The sequence below is a fragment of the Anopheles ziemanni genome, chromosome 3 (assembly GCF_943734765.1).
Source record: "Anopheles ziemanni chromosome 3, idAnoZiCoDA_A2_x.2, whole genome shotgun sequence".
NCBI lineage: Eukaryota > Metazoa > Arthropoda > Insecta > Diptera > Culicidae > Anopheles > Anopheles ziemanni.
In genome coordinates, this window is record NC_080706.1 from 24,088,511 (window position 1) to 24,111,451 (window position 22,941).

The 22,941-nt window shown below is 43.2% G+C and overlaps 2 protein-coding genes across 2 annotated transcripts; both read right to left on the reverse strand.

The window, feature by feature from the left end:
- Positions 1-3,082: 3,082 nt before the first annotated feature.
- On the reverse strand, positions 3,083-4,996 carry LOC131287091 (beta-catenin-like protein 1). Its single transcript, XM_058316108.1, has 3 exons — positions 4,967-4,996; positions 3,504-4,904; positions 3,083-3,436 (listed from the first exon to the last, which is right to left on the reverse strand). The coding sequence occupies exons 1-3, from the start codon at positions 4,994-4,996 to the stop codon at positions 3,158-3,160; spliced, it is 1,710 nt and encodes a 569-aa protein (XP_058172091.1). The 3' UTR covers positions 3,083-3,157.
- A 7,596-nt stretch (positions 4,997-12,592) lies between these two features.
- LOC131286030 (acetylcholinesterase-like) lies at positions 12,593-18,403 on the reverse strand. Its single transcript, XM_058314888.1, is given in 7 exon segments — positions 12,593-12,717; positions 12,818-13,026; positions 13,028-13,759; positions 15,215-15,412; positions 15,481-16,018; positions 16,112-16,252; positions 18,103-18,403. Coding segments are annotated over 7 exon segments (2,244 nt in total).
- Between the last annotated feature and the right edge of the window lie 4,538 nt (positions 18,404-22,941).

Genomic DNA, 22,941 nt, shown 5'->3' on the forward strand with positions numbered 1-22,941 from the left:
ACGGTGGTTACGAAAATCATTAGGGCTGCCAGTTCCGATGATCGGTGATCACAACCGGACCACGTTTCTTCCTCATTGCTCACGTGCTAAGGTAGATTTTAGTTGTTTCAATGTCGTTTCCTACTAAACGCGTAACGGAGAAAAAATTATAAAAAATAAAAATTCAGAAACGCAAAACCTATTGAATGTGATTTTGGTACAATATTAGCTTAGAGGTTCGAACGATATTTCGAACCGTTTGTATGTAATTGTGTCCGTGTGCGATTCTGCAGGGAAAACCGCGCAGCAGAGATAAAAAATGCACACAGTCCGGTTAGGTGAAATGCACGCGGAAAATAATTGAATTATATAAAATGTAAGACGCAAACCACCACCACCACCACACAATGCAACAAACATCTTTGTAATGTCACAAGAAAATGCATGAAGACAATGGTTTGAACGTAGAAGAGTCAAGCAACAATATCTTAACACTTATCGATAAGAAGACAGTACGTTTTAAAATGGGATCAATGGCTAGGTTTAAAGAACAAAAAAAAATCACGCTTATGCGCGCTTGTGATGGTTTACGTTCGGTTTTCGTTCAGTTTTCGGACGTTTCTTCACTCCTTTGCTCTTAAGAGTGGCACACCCGTTAGTACCCTGTGTCTGTGCGCAAAATGGGCTTATGTTGAATGAAATATTCAGTTTTCGTTTTTACTTACTTCGCTGCTCTGATTTGTAGCCAGATAACGGAATATGTACAACCAAATGTAATTTTTACGGCACAAACTCTAACACCGCTAGCAATACTGTTGTTGTAAAACCTTTCTCATTCACTATCGAAACCACTCACAGGCATTCACAACATACCACCCTGCACGCTATATTATCTAATATATAAATCTTGCCTGGTATCAGAACTGCCGTGTGTGCGAAATGAGAGCGAGTGCGACACGCGTGAACGAGACATTATACGGGTGTATGTGAGTGTACGTGGGTAAATAGCATACAGCAGACCTTTAAGTAAAAAAAAAAGTAACAGCAAAGCATTATTGTGTGCCCCTCTTTACGTGCTGGACTGATGTTTATATAGATTCATATATATATATATATTAAAAAGTACATACAAAAAAACATCTATATATATATATATATATATATACATACACGATAAATCAAGATGAGTAGAGGAAAGTAATAGAACGAAAGGGATTGTCTGCCGGTTGAAAGTCTATGGGAAAGCCGCATATATTTGTTCGCCCTTCACCGCGAAACATTCCGCAGTATTGTCACTAACTCTTTGAAGCCAAATAGCGAAAAATTCATGTGAAACTAAAGTACACCAAATGGAAGAACCTAACAAGCTGAACAAAATAAAGAAAATAAAAGCAAAACAAACAGATACACAGAGAAGTTTACCATCTCAGAGTGGCACCGAATTTAATACAACGTAAAGTGTAATGCAACATGCATGCGCCGTTTTGATGTAGAGTGTAGAATGAATTACGTTTAGTGGTTTCTCTGTTCAGTAAGACGCTTAAGAAAACTATAATGGAAAAAAGAGGGAGAGTAAAAAAACACACACACAAAATGAAAGTACATCCGCCCCGTTCAGTAGTCTTTAATCAAAGCCTTGTTGACGCAACAAAGCACACGAGCGTGTACTAACGAAACGCAAAGTATATCCATAAGCGTGCTCATTCGCGCTACAAAAAAAAAACTACTATCTTCCTTACATTTTAACAATGTTTAATAGTTGTTAGAGAAAGACGATAGTCAACAACAAAAATACGGCAAGCGCAGAAGTGAGAAGCGCCACACAGAACGACGAACGAAACGAACAAAGTGAACGAAATAGACATGAATCAACAATAAAACTACAATATGTAACTAACAAACTACACAGGACACACATACATACACACACACACCCAAATCCCCACAAGCATCGATAGAAGGTAACGGATAAGTGTAAGGATGCGATATATAATGTAAGTAACAAATTGCAACACATAAAAAAACAAACAAATTAAAGATGCATTTTGCTGCTGCTAGATGTGATAAACTTAACAAACAAGAAAACAGAAAAAAACCAATAACATATAGTTTAGCATAATACAGATGTCCAGAGAGTGTGTTGCTAACGAACAATAAAAGTGAAATAAACAACCAATACGAATTGATTTCTCGTTCTCGCCTCCTGGGTTTTTTTCCGGATTATACGTGCATGATGTTGCTTAGTTTGTAATTTTTTCATAACTTACACGGCTGGTGGATCATCTTTCCGACACGCGCTTAATTAGTTTCCCTAGGTTTTATAGAATTATCGATATTTTGTGTGGCTAACCTAAATCCGAACCCTTTAAAAAACCTATAGTAGTATTTACTTTACTCATTTTTGTGCTCCATTTCCATTTCGTTTGTTATTTTTGGATGTTTTCCATGCTTTGAGTGTTTCGATTCCTTAAGTAACATTTATGATTTGATGTAAAATGCTAAAGGCTTTCGTTACACACTTTGCTTCTTCGAGTTGGTAAAACCGTCTTTGAAGCATCTTGCTTTGACTTAAGGTTTGAGCGTGTTTTCACCTGGTTTATCTTTTATCTACCGTTCATGATATGATAATAAAACAGTTTTCTGAAGTGTGAATTTTACATTTCCTAAGGTTAAGCGAATGAACCCATGAATAATACTTTCTCAAACGAAACGAAACGGTGTTTACAAAAAAAAAAATCGCACAGCTTACGCGGATATCTGTTACGTCGAGAGATGTTCAAAAAACTATATTAAAAGAAAATGAAAACGAGAATATCAGTTTGCTGTAAAAGATTTTTAAATTTACTTTGTTTGTATCTTTCAATGAATCAAATAGATGGAATAAAAAGATTTTCTATAGTCGACTGAACGTGTATCTTTACAATACAAGTTTATTATGATTTTTGTACCCTTCGTACTATCTTTACTTAACGCTGGAATTGATGGTTGTTAAATCTATGGCGTACAGTATTTAATAGCGAATGGAAACCTTTCGTTTGGTACGGCCAGAAAGTTTCTATAATTGATTAAAAACAAAGGACATTTGAACTTCCGGTTGCGAGTGCATAATTGCAGTATTAGCGCTGTACACATCGGATGTTAGTTTATTTGCTACATTGGTAGGATACACGGACTACAACTAGAATCGATCGATCAGCTGCAGTATGTGCGATTGTTCCTGTTCGCGCCAATCGCTATCCCCCGCGTCGCCCAAGTTGCCAGCGAACTCCCGCATCACATTGCGGATCATTTTCATGGAACCGTTGTGCAGATTCAGTATCTTAACCACGCGCTGCTTCACCACATCGGTACAGCTGATCTCGAGGATAATGTAATCGACCAGCTGGAGCGTAAACAGGCCACCAGAGAGGCGCTTCACGTAAGTCATGTCGTCATCCTGTTCCTCGTCATCGGCGCGCTGAAAGGTGGGGAGAAAATTAAATGAGTCAAAAGGGAAGGAGAAGGCATCGAGGCAGCCCACTGACCATTTGCTGATCAATTTCACGATCCATTGCCTCCACCTTGTCCAGGTACTTGCGGTGCAACTCCATTATCCGTTCGACCTTTTCGTAGTCGTTTTCGGTAAACTTGGCCAGCAACCGTTGCCGCTGGGATCCTTTGCAGTTGCGCAGCATGCTGGCAATGATCGACACGATGTGCTCCTCGTGCTCGTCCGTGCTGAGGAGCCGTTTTTTGTTCCGTTTCGGTGTCTTCATGAACAGTGGAAAGATCGTGCGGAGTCCGAGTATGTCGACGAACTTGTTGCAGTTGTCGCGCCCGTCCGGTCCGGACATTGCGTGATCAAGCACCTTAAGCGAGCCGTTGCGCGACAGCTTCTTCTCGCGGAGCATCAAATTCATCAGCTGAAGGCCCTCGCCTTTCAGAAACTTTTCGCGATTTTCCTTCGCCATCAGCGCCGAGCAGAGGCTGTTGAAGAGGTTCTCCATGAACTCCTGCTCTTCGGCCGAGCTCGGATCGTGCCGCTTATAGGCGGCCAGCTGTTGCAGCAGCACATCGATACCATCGATGTTTCCCAGCAGGATGCGGTTCTCGTTCGTGTCCTGCACCAAAATCGAGAGGATCTCACTGCAGTACAATTTGTTGGCATCGAATGGCATCTTGGCGCGCAGGCGCTTCAATATCCACTGCAGCAATCCCTGTGCGGCCACCTCATTCGCGATGTCCGACTTGATTTCGATCAGGTTCTCGAATATGGCCAGCGTGTTGTGCACCCCGTCTGCTTCCTCCTTTACCGACTCATCAAGCCGCTCGAGATTCTGCACCAGCAGCCCGGCCGCCTGCTGCTTCCGGAGGGCTTCGATTAGCGTTTCCGCTCCGTCCATGCTTTCGTGCAGGATGTCCACGTCGGTTAGCTCCTGCAGCAGGTCTACCACCGCAACGCTGATGTCGGAATTTTGATGCGACAGCAGCTCCAGCAAGCTAGCTACGCCGTTCAGATCGACCAGCAACGGGTAGAGATCGGGCACGGTGGCGACCGCGTGCATCTCCTGGATAGCGTCGTTTAGTTCGATTTCACTTTCCATAAACTTTTCCGCACTCTCCGGGAACTTGATGCGCATCTCTTGGTTTTTCAACACACGCTTCTCGAACAGCAGTAGCATTTTCTTCAATCCACTATCGTCGAGTACGTCGCCATCCGGTTCTTCCGTCTCGACAAACTTGAGAATGTCCAGCCGCTCCTGTTCGGTTATCTGCGGTTCCTTCGCCGGTAGGCTCGGCTTGCCCCGTACACCTGTGGCCTGCTCCGATCGACGTGCCTTTTGGGGCGGTTGACTCCGAGACGACGGATCGGGTGAGTTATCGGCATCGTCGTCATCCTGGTTTTCCCTTTCGAAATCAGACGGACGCTTCGGTGTTTGCTCGGGCTAAGAAGAAACGATTTGTTCGAATAAATAAACACCATCAAAGCACGGAACGAATAACTTACCTTGAACGATAACAATTCTCCTATATCCATTATTAAATATTCTAATAAACTGGCTGTAGATTGTTGAACAGAAAGCAGGAAACGAAGTGTTGTTATTGCTGTACCGGGCGATGTAAACAAACGAGTATTTTCCCAGAAATTTTTTTCTGTCACAACTGTTCTACGGTATAACAGAGTTCCTGTTATAAACGGAGATCTAAGTTTAGACCAATTTGAAAAAGCTGTTGACGGAAAACCCGAAAATAAATCTGAAAATCACGTCGTTGTGGACAGCGTGTGAAGAATACAATTTGAAAAGCAACAAAAATGCTCCATAAATCATGAAGAATGCGTTTTACGAAAAGAAATTTAAATCACGCCAAATTTGTACCATACATTGAACTGAACTGAAAAATCTTACTCAGTAGAAACAGATTGTTTTACAACGTGTTGGTGGTAAATATAGTTTCAGTAGTGATATTATCAACGGACGTTTTAAAACTTACTAGCAAATTACGCAATCAGGAAATGTTTAAAATTGTGTACTTTTTATTTCCTATACACAACATTTACATTTAACAAAGCATTATATATCTCATATATTTTCTTCTTTTGTTGCTTTTGCTTCACCATTTTCAGTTTTGTTTTACTTTTTATCGCTTTTGTCTCCCATTTAGCTTTTTCGAGAGGGAATGTGGTTGGTTGATTTCTGTTCCATTCCATTAGTAATATTCTTGAGAAGGATTCAATTAATAAATGAATAAATTCAAATATATGCTATAGTGACGTCCATCTGTACCGCTCTGCTGGATCGCTCCCAGTGCCTTACTATTCTGAGCAGAATGTTTGTGTAGTTTGACTCGGAAACGAGCTTAGTGTATTATTGTTTCTAGCTTTTAGTTTTGTTCATTTTACCCACTCGACTCCGCTTCGCGTGCTCCGTAACTAACTGTCGGATTACTGAATGTACGTTAACGATTTATAATTGGCCAGTTTATTTGTTTCACTTTAATGATACTCATTTTACCCACCCACGATAGCCGCGTTCTTGTTTTTATGACCCCTTCTCGCTCGTATTTAGTTTCAGGCAAAATGGGGAAAAACATAGTCACACCGATTATCAGTGTTTTGCAAGCGCTGTTTTTATGATTCTTGTTAATACTTGTAATAAAGTGACCTGCGCAGTGTAAATAAAGTTGGTAGATTGATTTGGATTTATTTACTTATCTTGGATTTACACTGTATCGGTTTAGCAACATTTTCGTTAACGACTCTTAACTCGCTGCAGTTTTGTTCGGGACGAACGTGGTGCTTCTGCTCCATTTCGGGAGGCATCAAAATAGGAATGCAAATAGGAATAACACGGAAAACGAACATTCTTCGTGTCTGAATCATTTATTTCTTTTCCTTATTTTTGTTTTTTGGTGCACACATTCTCTACGCTGAAGAGTTATTTGTGTGCCTAGCTTTTCGTCGAATGTTCGATTTGAAAAATCGTAGCCCGTACTTTTCTCTTGTGTTGCATCGTGCACGTGCATCCTTCCGGAAAGGCAGGATACCGCGCAGCCTTTGTTTGGAAATATGTAATTATTTATTTGTGTTTTTTTGTTTGTTTGTGAGTGTGTGTGTGTGTGTTTGTGTATATTTGTGTGTGAGTGTATTTTAAGTGAAGATCTACCGATCACCACCGTACTATATGCTAATGCCGTTAGAATAGAAGCTTAAATTTAAGGATCTGTTCATTATTTAGCTTACTGTTTTCGTACAAACATTGGTTTCATAATTGGATTATTACATTATAGTTCCATCCTTTCTTCCTTCGACTAATTTGTGGTTATTCGCTACTTTTCACTGTGTGCAACTATGACAAGATTGGAATTCTTCTTCACTTCTTTTGTATGCCAGTGGAGGAGCGTTTTTTTTTCCTTTTAGCTTTCGATTTAGGTTTCTTTACTTGCCTTCTGTTAAGGTTTCCTTCTTCTTTTAGAATTGTCAGCGCTGTCCGCAGTACAATCTTAACGTACGACATTAGGCCTACTACTTAGTTTGTGTTTTATATTGAGTCTAATTTCAAACATAACTACGTACATAAATAGCAATTGTTTGTGTGAGGGTTTATGTTTATGTGAGTTTGTTCTCGTTCGTTGGAAGAATAACGTGAAAGCAATGTGTTTTGTGTTATGTTCTAGTAGTGTCTTACATTTTATTAATGTTCAATGCAAGAAAAAATAATTATCTTTATTAAATCGTCTACCGTTAATATCCATCAGTAATTGGAATAGCAATGAGTTAAGAAAAGTTAGAAAGAAGATACGGTACTATAAGTACGCTGTTGGCTGAGCTCACGCTTTCTAGGTTAATGCTTGAAATGAACGAGTTTACCGTGACGGTTGGTTTGATTTTTTTCCCTTACTTTGATATATTCGTTGAGTATTAGGCAATTAAATATATACTAGTTTCTGGAGACATTATGCCGCATCCAATGCACACACTACCTCGTTGATTTCCTCGTACTAAGAGGTGCTTCCGTGACATTTTTCCTCGTTGTTAGCTTTCTTTTTCTCTGGTCTTTCGGATCGCTGGTTCCGGTAAACGTATTTTTTTTCAAAAAGGGGCTGATTAATTTTCCGTTTCGAGGTCTACCTGTTGCATTTCACTTGATGCCATGGCAACCGTAGAGGCGATGCGATCAATTACAGCGTAGAACATTGAAGGATCTTTCTATCGGTTCTACAGCTAGCGCTTGAGAGCAAATGCTTAAAAATTAACTGCAAAACGAACCGAATCGGAAAAACTGTGCAGGTTCGAAAGCAGTGCAAGTCATTCGAAAGCTAGAACATCTGCTGCTACCAAAATTATGGTTCAAGAAGGTCTCAAACATCCTTTATATAATTTTGTCCTGCCTGCTTCCCAGCGCTCTATTTTCGTACCATTTATATAATATTATTCTACTATCTGCTCAGAGTATGGCTTAGTTTACTGGTTTTTCTTTCTACTGCTCCTACACACTTTTGTGTTTGTTTTTATATAATAAAAATATACACTTCATAAAATGGTCGTAAAGTCTAAGCTTAAATGATATGTATTATGAACATTATTTCTTTTATTTCCCTATCCAACTGAAGCATCACTACTCGATGCGATTTGGTTAGGTTTATTATTAGCAGATGCATTCCATGGTTTCCATTCTGCCGTGGTTCTGTGTAAGTGCAAGTGTTCACCATAGAGTGTGTGGACATACAATAGTAAATCAAACAAATTGGGAATGAAAATAGTATTTTTCTAGAAACCACAGCAACAAATTTGAATTACAACTACAACCTTGCCCGATTTCCAGAGCGGTTTTTTAAAAACTTAAACCGTGTTCATCTTTTATTTGAAAACCAAGGGAATATCAGAAGTTCATGTTTTATAGCTTGTTTTCCATGGACAGAAGTTATCCCCAAAATTTGCCCAAAGCGGCAGTGCGATAAGACGGCCAAGCCTTGAATTGTTGGTAAATGTGCATTTTGTTTGTTCATTTTGAAATGTTTCTTACTGTTAAACAATATACGTTTTTGCTCTCAACAGGGATTAGGAAACTGTAGAGCTTTAAACATAAAAATATTACCCAGAAATGATATGGAGAAATAATAGAACTGTTTATTATTCGTTCCCTTCAGCGGTAACAGGTTTGTGTTTGCAACTTTACTCTTCTTAGGAAATTTTGTACTCTCCAGCCGTCGACTCCCACTCGGGCTGTAGGCTATTGTCCTTCTAAGTTAATTCACCAAAAGAGACGGAAAGGGGAGGGGAGTGGGTAGAGGACATCTTTCAAACTATTCAAGTAACCTACCACCTATATTCAAACGCGGGGCGTTCACATCTCACAAGAACACCGATAAGTATCTACGTTATATTACCGTCCTACGTTCGCAGATGCAAGCAGCGAAACGTTCAGGAGATTTTTGTCTACATGTGTTTCGAACCAACATTCTCACTTACACTGTCTCTTAAACGGCTGACATAAGGATGTCGGGATTTCCTTTTGCAGATTAATTCATTTATTTATCCGGAACCGACGGGGAAGGTCGCCATTTTACGCCGGCGTTCGTACACAACAGTTTATTAGTTTTGGTTTGCTTCTTTTTTTAGTTTTTTTTTCTTCCATTTTGAAAATTGGTCCATTTTCAACGTGTTTTTTTTTATTGGCCGAGGTGCATTCGACTTGCTTCGGGAACGAATGTGACGAACTGTGCAAACAGAAATCCGTTGAAAAAAACAATAAAATACCATTCGCAAACACAGACCAGTTTTGATAAACTATTTTTAAAATTATTCATTTAGTACAAACGAGAAAGTTTAAATCAATTCAAAACGGTAAGATTTGAGCTGGTTTATTTCGTTTAAAAATTAACTCGACTTTCACAGGTTTCATGCGAACGGAGGAAAAGTAGCAACAATCCCCCATGTTCCCGCTGCATTGTACGAATTAGAGATGATCACGATCACGATGAGCATGTGCAATGTTTATCCACGTGTCGACATTACTGTGAAGGTGTGTGTGTGTGTGTTTGTGTGTGTTTGTGTGTTTGTATGTGTTTTGTGTGGGCGGGCGTATTTGCGCGCGCCACTTTGTGCAGTGGGAGGTTGGCTAACCCTGCCAGGAGGCTGGGGAGTGCAGGATGCGATACACGTGCTACTCGATTAGTTTACTCACGCTTGCTGCCAGTTGCACAAACAACCGCGAGCAATCGGTTACCTTCAAGTAAATCATCACAATAATGCGCGTTAAGAGCGTTTGTTTGTTTGTTTGTCTGTTGTGTGTTTATCTGTGTGGTGTGTTTTATTCCTGTTGTTTTTTGTTTTACTTCGACCAAATTCGTGCGCAGCTTCAACGTGCTTTCATTCTTGAGCGTTGCTGAGTTGGAGTCTATACATGAAGCTGATTCGTTATATTTTACTTGTGTACCTTAACTAACATTCCCAATTCAATTTGTTGCGCACCATAACGTGGACAGCATCTGACACTAGGGGTTTCTGTTTGCGATTTCATCTATCAAGTGTTTTATTTTCCTTACTGTGTGCGCCCTGAGAGCACTATCAAAGGAGGCTGCTACTTGCTAACACCTACGGATTTTACTACTACTCCGTCCAACAACGCAGCTGATTTGGCTACAGTCTAGTAAGAAAGAAAAACAAAACCAATCGTAAATATCGATAACCGACCCTCGGAGACCATCGGACATCAGCTTTACGTCACGTATTACTACTTAAAGTGAATGGCAATATTGGCAAAGAAAACGGTACATCTAAATGTCGCAGCCTAAAGCACAGTCGTAATTAAGTGGTTTGATTATTTTGCCTCCAACATCGTCACGATTGTTAGTTGCCTGGTAATTGTTTTTGCTTACTTTCTTTTCTTTTAACCTTGGTTTTTTTCTTTTATCCTTTATCCATCATCTCTGCCTAAACCCCCCGTCCAGTCACGTTAAACACGTTCGCTTGTTAGTAGGTTAGTAGTAGCATTATTAATATTCCTGGATTTTGTCATTTCTTTTTTGTGTTTTTTTTCTTTATCATACCACGCTGCGTTTATAAGAACTGGTACCGAGAAGGAGCAGGGAGCGGATTTTAAAGAGTTTATTTGGCTTTTCTTATTATATTCTTCCTCCATTCAATTTAGTATTCCAATACTATTGAGTTCCGTACAAGGATGCATTTAAACATTAACTTCACTTGGGTGATTTTAGTTTTTTTTTATACTTTTTATTATTCCCTCCAGCAACTTCCTGTACTAGGAATGCCTTTACTGAATGCCCGCTTCATTGAACATCCAGTGTTTGTTGTCATATTTGTTGCTTGTTTTTTTTTTATCATTTATTTTTGCAGAACTTATCGACCCTTCCTGTGGCTTAATACTATTCGAGTTTTTCGTTTATTATTAGATTGCAACAGCATTACAAGATATGATATGTTTTCGGTTTAATTCTCCTCCCTTTCGCTAGATCTCAATTCAGAACGTCGTTTTCGCTTGATTTTATTTTTTCTTTTTCTCTTCCTTTCCTTTGACCGTTGCTTTCGGTAAGTGTTTTTATTTCTTCCCTTCGTTGGTTGTTTTCCCGACCGTCCCAATCGTCCCGGCACTAGCATCTATCCTGTTACCGTTGCCCACCTCCTGCCTTCTTGTGCGGGTGTTGGGAGAATGATTATTGATGCTTCCTTTCTTCTTGCTCGATGGCAAATCGCTGCCGATGAACTTGACGCATGCACAATCCGGCTGGTTGTTTGAATGTCGGCTAAATTTATTCCTAGATTACCTACTAGCATTTGCCATGGATGTTTCATCCAACACATTTTCCTCCATACCTCCAACCCTGCTCCGCCGTCTGTCCACGGGTAGCCGGGATGTGCCACGTTCGTTGGTGAACGTTTCAAGTAAAAAATAACCTATGCCCCACCGAAAAAGGATTCCGTTCATGCAGCACCGGTTCCGTGCTCGCTCTCCCTCGCTAACAATCTTTCTAATGCCCTAAAAGTTTAGAAGTTACAACTAGTTGATTGTTGATAGTACTTGTGGGGTCGTCTTACGTTGGGAGTGCCTAGAGCGATCTTACCATTTCGAAGTGAGAGTTCCTCCACCAAAGGAACCTCCAGCGCATTGCAGATAGGACCGTTATGCCCGCGGTTGGGTTTAGAGTTTCAAATCGATCAACCGTTTGGGAAATCTCCCCGGTACGGTGGCACTGTTAGGTCATTGTAAATGTTTTCGAAAGGATGCGACAATTTGGGACAAGTCTTCCTGTCTGCCTGTCTGTTGGTGTGTTTGTGATCTCATGGTTTTCTGGTTTTATTTTTCTTCATTTCAACCGCTTGTCCGATATTCTCGGAGCACTCCGGTGACTCGCGGCCTTTGCGAGTTTTGCACTGTGCTGTGCGTTTTTCCGTGAAGCCTCCCACACCGGTCGATCCTTCCCGATCGCTGCACATGTTGTGGCACGTCACGTTGGTCTCTGCTCCGGCCGTGCACAGTGGGTCGACGTCTAGAAAAAACCGCCCATTATCAGCGTTGGTTATTTCGAAAACAAAATGACATCCGCATTAGCGGACCAATGGTTACACGTTGTTCCGCCGGTTAGTAGGTCGTTTGGCCAAATCCTCTTTTGGGAGAGATATCAGATCTCGATGTTAAGTGACAGAAAGTAGCCCGTTTAGACTAACGCACCACTGGTGAACGTTGGCCACTGGAGGAGTTTGACGTTCCTGTTAGTAGCTAGCTGGTCAACAATTCTTTCTCACCTACTAATCAAATTTACCATAAGAATGTTGTTATTCTGCCGTCCATCATTTTGTTAGTTGCATTGTGCAGTGAATTGTTTCCCCCTCTGGTTGATTTATCCCCCATTCTGCCATTTTGTTTTTGGTTTTGAATTGGTATGTTGTTCTGTTAGGTTTGTTATCCCCGTTCCCAAACCTCTCTGCCTAGCCAGCACGAGGAAATGTTTTACTTTTTATTCTGTTTCAGTAGAGCCGATGGGTGGGAGAAGGGCGCATTGCGTGTAGGGGAGGGAGGAGAAAGGGAGGATGTATGGGAAAAATTTGTTCCTCACTATCTTAAAGCTTAAAAACGAACCGGGCCGTCCGATGGGTTCGGCCGAGGGTAATTAATTATTGTGTGTAGGTGAATGCGGCAGCGGAAAGCAGCGACACTATCAGCACGATCAGATCAGGTCGGTAGAGGAAGGCGCTACTTTCGCACGGTGCACTTGGTGGTGTTGCCACTTGTAGGTTAGCTGCGGAAAACGGATGGGTTTTGGGTTAGTAAAGCAGTTCCCGAAAGCCAACCTTTCCCAAGCATTAAATGAGTACAATGAGAAGAAGGTCACGACTTACAGGTAGCTGCAACTAGCTGGGGTAGATACTTCTTCCAGAAGGCACACTGCCTCAACCGGGGGCCCCGCCCGACGAAGGACGTGTTGAGCCCGAGCTCCAGATAGTGCCGTCCGTGGGCGGTATGCTTGGGCCATTCGGGGTAGTCGGTGCTGAGCTGGCTGGGATTGGGATTGCTGAAAAGAGAGCGATCATCGTCAGTCCCGGACCCCGATCGGTAACTGCTCCGCCACGTACCCTGTCTTGGCGAAGTTGGACCAGTATCGCATGATCTTCCGGCTGAAGTCCTTCTCGTCGTCGGTGTAGCCGAGGGTGGGATTGAGCGGCTCCCCGAACACGTAGTTGATCTCGTCGCCGTGCATGACGCCGGTCCAGCGCGGCCACGGGTTGCCTTTGCTCCGGTGCGTGTACAGGTACATGTAGACGTTGTTGCCCTCCTCGGCGTACCGCTGGGCGAACTCGTTGACGTTGCACGTGAAGTGGTAGTCGCCGACCATCTTGTCCAGCGCGTCCCGGTTGCTGTTCGGGTTGTCCGGCTCGGTCCAGTCGGTGTACTCGAACACGATCGCCTGCCGGGCGGCCCCGTTGACGTACGGGTTGAGCTCGCGGACCGCCTGGAGGAACTCCTCGCGCGACACGGTCACGCCCTCCTCCTTGCGCAGCAGCTCGGTCAGGTAGTAGATGATGAAGTAGTAGCCCTCCTCCGTGTTGCTGCCGGTGAGGATGTCCGTCTTCTTGAAGCGCCCGCTCGCGAGCGACCGCTGCGGCGTCTCGTCCAGGAACGCACCGTCCACTACCGGCACGAACGGGAACTCGCAGATACCGAGCGTGCCCCACTCGTTGTTGACCAGCACGTGCGGGTCCTTACCGCGCAGACACTCGACCGCTTCGCTCAGCTTGCTCGCATCGTGCGGGCATCCAACCGCTTCCGCCAACCGTATGGCTCTACAAGGGAATGTAGGGAGTATTAGCTTTAATAGACGCAATGTAATACGCAAGAAAATAAAATAAAGCCCTTCCGAAGAACAAGATCAAAGTTCCAGTCTTATTTGAATGATAGATGTTTGAGGTATCTTTTTCATCCAGGATACTTCATAACCATTTTAGAGCATGTTGAGTGGCAAGAGGATAAGAAATAGCATATGTACCTTGCTATCAGTTACATCAGTTTGTTTGCAGAGACATATCGTATCGATCGTGCGATATTCGTCACCCTTCTTCTTGGCATAAAACACCTTTTGTTGGTCATGCCTGTCCGTTACGAGACTTTTACCCTATGTGTACGTGGATGGTCAGTCCTCTCGTACAGGGTCCGGTCTCGGTTGGGATTCGAACGCCCGTCGTCGAGGTGTTGAACCTCGGCGCTCATGGACCGATTTTCTAACCGGCGATTTTCACCCACGAATGGCGTATCGCGATTAGAAAAAAACTTTTATTTTATTATGCTAAATGTGTTTTTTTCTTCAACATCAACCGATCCACAACTGAAATTGAGCAGGAAGGAAAGCAGCAGGGGAAAATTCTCAGAACAGTTTTAGGATAATGGACATGGAGTAGCAAAAGTATTGCCTTGCTCATTCCCAAACATAGTTCTAATGCTTTGCACCTTTTCTTTTCGAAGTTTTCACTCAAAAGATTTTTTTCAGTTTTTAAGAGACTCAATACTCAACTAATTAGATTTAAAAACAATCAGCTTACTCGTCAATTTTGTTCATAGAAAATACTATTCGTGAAAAATGATTCTCCTGGGAAGTTCGCAAAGCTGGTTTCACATGAAATATGGTTTTGAAAATAAGACTTTTGGAATTTAAACCTTAGAATGATATTGAGGAAAATTTGAGATTGCAAAGTACTTGAAATTTGGAAATATAAAGTTGAATGTTGAGTGTAATGTATGTTTTTGGGACCTACAACTTGTAGCTGCTTGGGGTCTCTAGTTGGGTTGGGATTGCAAAGTACTTGAAATTTGGAAATATAAAGTTGAATGTTGAGTGTAATGTATGTTTTTGGGACCTACAACTTGTAGCTGCTTGGGGTCTCTAGAATACTCAATCCGCCTCTGGAAAGACTGCAAGAGCGTTCATATAGTCGCAGTATACAAGCTGTCACTTTTCACGATGGAGACGCCCAGTATCTCTGGAGGTCCAATCAACAGAAAAAAATCTTTACATGAAAAATGATCATAAATTTACCACGCCATAGCTTTTCACTTTTATATTTTGCTTTTATGCCACTTCGTACTCGATTTTGTTTTGTTAGGGTCGTATGTCTTCGACTTTCTAAAGGTTTTCTAAAAGTTGTACGAGCAGTAACAAATCTGCGATGTGGTTAATAATCCCAAATCTAAGCTAGCGCTGGTAATAAGACATCAATGCAGAAATTAAGAAGTATGGGACTTACCGGAGAGTTGCTTCCTCGCGAGACACAAGCGCCCAGGGTGCCGTCGGGGAACCACTCTGCAGGATGGCCCGCTGGAAAAGGTCCCGCGACAGTGCGGACAGTAGATGCAGCGACACGGACACGGCACCAGCACTTTCGCCGAACAGTGTCACCCGTGCGGGATCACCACCGAACTTGTGAATGTTGTCCCGGACCCATCTGTCGAAAGGAAGAATGATCATTGAGTGATGGTCGTTGCAGTTTCCCCGCCCCCCGCCGATGCCTACCGTAGGGCGAGGTTCTGATCGAAGAGTCCCGCATTGCCGGGCGCTTCCGGTGTGCCGAGAAAGAGGAAGCCCAAGCTAGCGACGCGATACTGCAGCGAGACGACGATCACGTTCTCCTCGGACGCCAGCGCCCGGTGGTCGTAGACGTCGAGCGTGGCCGTGCCGGAGTAGAAGCCGCCGCCGAAGATCCACAGCATGACGGCCGCATTCTTCGGGCGGGGCCGCGGGGCCACCACGTTGATGTACAGGCAGTCCTCGGAGAGCGGCGTGTTGGGGTTCCACATGGTCGCACCGGGAAAGTCGCCGAACACGGTGTCCACGATCTGCACGCAGCTGTTCGGCGGGGTCGTCGTGTTCAGCACGCCGGTCCACTTCTCGGCCGGGCGCGGATGCCGGAAGCGCAGCGGTCCGACCGGCGGTTGCGCGTACGGGATGCCGAGCCACACGTCCACCTTCTTGCCGCTCGGTGCCTCGGCGGTAAACCCGCGGATGCGACCCTTGTCGGTGTTCACCACCAGCGGATCGTTATCGTTGGCATCTGGCCGGACGAGAGGGTTGAACCGGGGGAAAAAAAAAACCGTGAGCTGGACATCTTCCAGAAGTCAACCGCACCGTGGAGGTCTTCACTCACCTGAGTTGGACTCACGTCTCGTTAGACCGCGCCGACGCGGTGTCGCTCCACCGTGGACATGCTCGCGCTCGAGCGTGCCCAGCTCGGGATCTATAATTCGTACGGACTCACCGTGACCTATATATGGTGTAAAAAATGCATCTGAAAAATTGGAACCACAATACACACAAACATGTCAAAAAACCAACAAACAACGACAACCAAGGAAATTCAATCTATCGCAACAATGCGCATTCATTTTTGGCGGCGGCGGCGGCGGTGGTGATGGTGGTGGTAGTGGTGGTGGTGGTGGTGGTGGTGGTGGAAGTGGTGTAGTGTAGTGGTAGTCATGCCGACATAACGCGACTGTAAGGACGAACATGGCGACGTCTTCGGTAGCCATTTTATTTTAAGAGCAAACTGTTTCGATTCTGTTATTCAATAAAATATCAAATTCGTGGTTGCAAACCTAAAGTGTCAATAGTAAATACAACGCCTTAGTTAGTTTCCTTCAGTTTTAAGCAATTTTCAATACTTTTTAATATTCAATTGGTTAAGTTAGTAGTTACAATGCAAATTGCTTCTTGTTTTTCATATGATCCTCACAGCTGATCGTCGCCCTTATCACACACAACCACACACATAAACACACACACACACACACACACACTCACGCACCGTCTGGTTCAGTAGCGGAGAATGTAATGTAATGTAACACGACGAGAAATGGAAAAAAATACGAAGAGAAAAAGAGACGTGTAAAAACTCTTTGAACCATCTGCTCCCGGTTGAAATTTGTAAACGGTGGAAACAGGTTGTATATTCGTTAACAACATTTACAGCAGCATAAAATGGTGCATTTGTGTATGCTTGGTGCGCTTGGGGTGCCATTAGTGTTCACATTAACTGGTGCCGGTATTTGTGCAGTGCAAGTGCATTCATTTTACTTTAGGGTGCTCTAGTGCTCGGCTAAAGATTGACTTAATGAAATGTGTAAGGAGGTCTTACCATTGAATCGTATGGGCATCGTTATGAAGGTATGTGAAGGTAGGATTTTTTTTCGACTTTGGTAAACTGTTTTTTTCTTTGCAACTCAAAAGTGTTTGGTGAGGAATTTTAATTCGGTCCAACAACATTACCGATTGACTTAATTTACGAGTGTTTATTCTGAGCATATTTTTACAAAGAACAACTTGAGTTAGGTTTGATTAACATTTTTAATAAGTGTGTTTTACTTGAATGGCTACGACTAAATATTTCAAAACTGGATTCAACTTTAGTTCATTAACGTTTACTTTCCTATCGTCGTTGAGTCTTTTAGACATTTGCCACATAAAGTTATTACGCTCGCCTGCGATTGTCGTTATCAATATTTTGATTTCCTGTCGTTCATGCAAACGTAATATCGAAAAGCAAAGGGAATCGTACAAAATAGGACAATAAAATCAACAAACGGAAAATAGGTAAAATAAAGCACAGAAACCAATTGTTTCGTTTTATGCGCAGTAAAAATCAATGAAATGAAATATTGAACATAATACTAAAATGGAACCAATTGAGAATTTTTTGAATATAGCTTCGATTGCCAAGGTTTTTTTTGCAAACAAAAACTAACTGCATAAGGGCTAAGAATGTTCTACCGCTAAATACTGCTACGAGGAAACCACATTGAATTAAAATTAGAACTCAATAAGGTACATTTATTTTTTGTTGGTAGCAAAAAAAACAAACAAAGTCACAGTAATACGAAAAACTGGAGTGCAAAAAAATCACACTTATAGAGTGGAATCAAAAGAAGAGAGAGAGAGAAAGAGGGAAAGATGTAGAGAGGGTAAGAAGAAGCAGATGAGGAAATTTATGGAAACTCTAGGGTTAGTGGACAGGACTCTCTCTCTCTCCGGCGTACAAGAGTGACGAAAGGAAAGATGTGGAGCAGAAACAGAGTAAAAGAGAAAGGGGGGCAAGAGCCGTTCCCGCACGTGCCGGAAGATTGCGGGCCCCATCCAACCGACCTGCGTCTTTGCTGAGGGCAGCAATCCGGCCCACGTCCTCCTCGGCCCCCGCGCCGGCGGCAGCCGAGATCGAGTCGGCGGGCTGGGACGAGGACAGGCCCACGCCGCCAACGCCTCCGGCCGCCGACAGCTGATGCGATCCGAGCGAGCCGGCGCCATTGTTGAGCTCGTGGTGCCGTCCGTGGACCACCGGCACCAGCAGGGATGGGGCGAGCAGGGCGAGGGTGCACAGACTCAGCAGAGGCGCCACCCGGCGGCCACCTAACCGCAGCCTGCCCATCAGGAGCCCTCGGATCTCCATCGCGCCCGGTGGAGAGATCTGCAACGGAAAGAGAAAGCAACAAACCGAGGATGAAAATTAGACGTCTGTAGATTAGGACGACGGATTTTTTCCGAGCCGATGGTTGGGCTGCGAGTTGAAAAATACGATTTTCCACGTTGGCGGAACGCGTGCCTTCAGCTTCCGGTAGGGGGCTTTTGATTTCACTGATTTTCTTCGCCGAATGCCAACCCGCAATCCGGAGACGCCGCAACGGATGATGCTGGAATTTTAATATTCATAGTCAATCGTGCGTTCCGCGGCGGAAATGGAATCGAATCGGCGCGATTGTGCCACCACGACAAGGACGACGACGACGGTGATGCTGATGATAATAATTACAAAGCCGGATTAGACCTTGATTTCCTCCCCGGTTTCGAACCGTTCGGGTGAGTTTCGGTTACGTTTTTGCGCTGCAGAGAAACTCAGACCCACCGACTTCATTGTGTGGATGCCGGAAAAATGGGATGATTGCGGAATGTTTAATTTACTCGAGCAACTATTTGATGTCGTGTAAACTGTAACCCATTAAACTGTTCACCCTGGACAAGGCATATTTCCTTTACTAGTTCTTTCCCCTTTTGACGCAGTGGCATAAAATACGTAGACATGTTTTACAGTTGATTGTCCATAGATGGCTCCTGCGATCTATTTTTCAGAAAGTTTGATCAATTTTAATACTGTTTCAGAGAGACAGAGATGTTTATAGATCGTATGAAGAAAATTTGCTAAAGCAAATAATTAAAATTGAAAAAAACTATTCTAAAATTGCTTTTAATGAACATGGATTATATTTGCATATTTATCTTTTCTTACCAAATATCAACATAACAAATGTATATACCACTTAATATTGTTTTTGTTTAAGTGGGCAAACAAAGTTCGAAAACAAAAACGAAAAACCAACAGAATGTGTACTTTAGTTTATTACATACGGTAGGTTTTATCTAAACTATGATAGTATTTGAGATTTAACCATAAAAGCGCCTTATTTTGTACCAATTTGATATAGTACCACACTCTCTCATGTGTAACAGAATATGCGATTTATTCGGAGAAGAATGTGGAAAACGTCGTACAAAAATTTCAATTATATTTGTAAAGGGTATTTGAAAACAAATACGAATAGAGCGAAAATTATACAAAATCGCAAACAAACAATATAAAACCCACACAATATTGTAATACACAAACATCCCAGTAACCAGATTCTGCATGCCTATTTAACGTTTGAAAATATTCAACAAATTCAAGTTGATTCTTTGCTACAAAGTCATGGTCATAAACAAAGAACAAAACCTTTTCCCTTTTCCGGTTCTTGAGTGCTGTCGCTTGCTAGGTGGCACTTTGTTTTCAATTGGTATCGTAATTTTCCAGCACGCCAGTTTGTCCCAATCAACCGAAATACGTTCCTGATTGGTTTTTGTGGCGTCAGCTGCCTCCTTTTGCTCGCCTTCCACCCCGAAACGGAAAATGGGCAAAACCCATCATCGCAAAACTGTCGTGCCGCTGCATAATCACATCGACCGACGGAGCGGCAGGGGCAGCGTCATCCGGAATTCGACGCAAGGCTTTTGAGTTATCGCACGCGACAAAACGGTCCACGGCCTCCGGAAAGGAAAGGGTGGCGCTAATTTATTGACCATAACTTTGCCTGCTGACTTTACGATTCGATGCGGAAAAAGGGGTGGAAATAATATCAATAATGTTGGGGAATAGCGTTTGCGATTTTCCCACCCGGTACCCGAACGGACGGACGGACGAGTTACTTACTGGCACGACGTGTTTCCGGCCGCTCCTTAGGAGTCGCTTTTCTACGCTTTCCGAAGGAAAACCGTCCCGAACGTATCGGTCCTGCCGTTTGTTCAGTTTTTGTTTTCCTTTAATTAAAATCTTATTAAAGTTTTCCTGTTTGCCCTGGCATCGGACACCGGAAGTGAAGCGGACCCGCTGGCAAAATTACGGCCCTTTTCCCTGTTCCTGGGCAGAGGCAAACTGGTGTCACCGCTTCCTTCCCGAATCGGAGAACGCTAGATTCGCTTGGTTTTCGCGAAATCCTGTGACATTCGATATCATATCGTACAATTTCCGGTGGGAGGAAAATCGTCCCGGTTAGCTTCGGTTCCGACGGTCGCTGCTCGGTCCAGAGGGGATTTCCGTAATGGAAAATTGGAGCTCTTTCTCATGGCTTCAACCCCTTAGCACGTCAGCTTGGAGGCTATCCATGATGAACTAAAAAAGCAAACACAAGGAACGACAAAATGTCGTTCTCTTCCTAATCCAAAAGGTGTACCGGAGATCTTGCCCTTAACTTCTACCTTAACGGGCCCCTGGCTCGGTAACGGTAACGGTCGCACAACCGAAAAGGCCCTCTACGTGGCACAGAACGTTCCTCCGTTTCGAAAGGGGAAGCCGGAAAAGGGAAAAGTTTATTTAATTAACGCCCGCTCGCAATGCAACATCCATTTCATCAATTTTTTATGATGCTTTCATTTCCATCGTAAGGGAAAGGTGCGTGCCAAGAGGGAGGAACAAGTGGCGGGAACGTAGCGTTTCTCGTTAAAGGTAGCTTATCAGGGTGGCCATGATTTTCCGCCCCATTTTCTTCGCCCATAGGTAAAAGGGTAGGCTGTTTCAGAATGTAAAACGAAGAAGGAAATAATGTTTTTCAACTTAATCGAAAGACATCATCGTTTCTATTAGTTTTGAAGAGAGATCGGGATTAATGTTTTATATTAAAAGCTGTGCACTTTCATCAATGAGGATTTGTCAAAGAATAAAAGAAGTTTTTAAGCTGGTTAACATCTGTGAAGTGTATTCAATTTTCAATATTTTGGAGTGAAAAACAGCAAGTTTATACAAGCTATAATTGCACTGAATTACATCAAGAATTCTATCTTGACAATATTACCAGTTTTATTCATACTCGTACCTTAGACAAGAGAAAGAAAACAAAAACTGGGAAATTTTGTTCCGTAATTAAATTCTCTAGTAAATTGTGAATTCAATTAAAATAAAATGTCATAAATTACGTTATAACATACAGCCAGATTATTTTGAAACTTGTCTATATCCAGAATGAAATTAACAGTTGGTCAGAATGTAAGCGTGCTTTTTCAAACATGGATGAGAGGGCAGTTTGGAATAAAACAATAATCGAGCTAGCACGATTCTTAAAACTGTGTGGTGTTTGCTTGCATTTCTTGCATAGCAATACATGCTTAGTATTCAACTACCATGAGCTGTTCCATAATTCTCTAGTTAAAATAGCTCAAGCGGTAGAGAAAGGGTATGAGGTTATTTCATATTCATGAATGTAAAAAGCTAACTCACTCAACGCGTTCGAACAAAGAAAAACTTCAAAATCATTTCCGGCAGGCTGCTGTACGGAATCAGATCAGCTTGAAGAGGGGTAGCTTTAATGTGTAAACGGACTAAAACCGGGAAACCTTCGTCGAACCGTACAACGTTAACCGGTTGACTGATCCGAGTCGTGGGCATCAGGTATCGCACGCAGGAAACGTGGAAACAAATGTCATGTCTAATTGAAATCGGAAAACTTAACCCACTCGTCTTCGTGAGGAAGGAATACGCGAAGGATACGTTATGCCTTGGCACACGGGTAAAACATCGTGACGTCAACCGGTAACCTCGTCAGGGGCCCCGGATCAAAGCCCGTTCTGTGAAACCCTGTCCGGCCCGAATCAAACGTCCCGCCCGACCGCGTTCCCTGGAAATGAGTCCCTCTGGGGTAGTGCTTGCGTTCCGTCGGGCAGGGAGGAGACGGCCGGAGGAATCACTCTCTGACACTCAATTAGAAGAGCTGATAAATATTTCATCCACCAGCGCTGTGTCCCAGCGTGGCCCACAACCGGCCGGCCGAAGATACGGAGCGCCTCAGCGTCACCGGCCAGCAGCAGCATCACAAGATTATCAGCATTTTTCATCCATAATTCATGCTTCTAATAGATAAAAATAGCATCACCATTTGCGTGACGCCGTGCGGCACCGGGCGCCTCCATCACTACCCCCCACCGCCTCTCCTTTTTCCCACGCGATACTTGTTACCAGTCCTAGGGCGTCCTAGTGTCTCGGGGTGGAATTGCTGAATTTGCAGAAAATAGCTTTATCCTCGCCCGTCGTCGGACAATCGGTAGCGTTCCAGGTTCCGTGTGCCCGGCCTGACCGGGATCGGCTTTTGCCGTTTCTAGCCGGGCCATCTTCTTGGCCGTTCGTGGCAATACTTCATCGCCTTTGAGACGGCGAAATAAGTCCCCATTGGCATAAATAATGAATTTGCTCGAACGGTGGACTATGGGTAAAATGTTATAAGCCGATTAAAAAAAAGGAAATTCATGAATCACCGGATGAAAGCTAACTGTGTTGATATTTATATTCCGTTCTTTTAATTTGTAGCACAACAGATTCTCTGCCAAACAGGGGTATTACATTACAAAACACTTTCCATTCTTCGATAGCAGGTAGAGCGTGGAAGATTCAGCTAAAGGGACGCTCAACCC

Bases quoted from the DNA above. Each gene is read 5' to 3' on its own strand.
- LOC131287091 (XM_058316108.1), bottom strand. From the start codon at position 4,996: ATGGATATAGGAGAATTGTTATCGTTCAAG. The intron at 4,905-4,966 runs GTAAGTTATTCG...GTTTCTTCTTAG, and splicing joins GAGAATTGTTATCGTTCAAG to CCCGAGCAAACACCGAAGCG. The intron at 3,437-3,503 runs GTCAGTGGGCTG...CCCACCTTTCAG, and splicing joins GTGAAATTGATCAGCAAATG to CGCGCCGATGACGAGGAACA.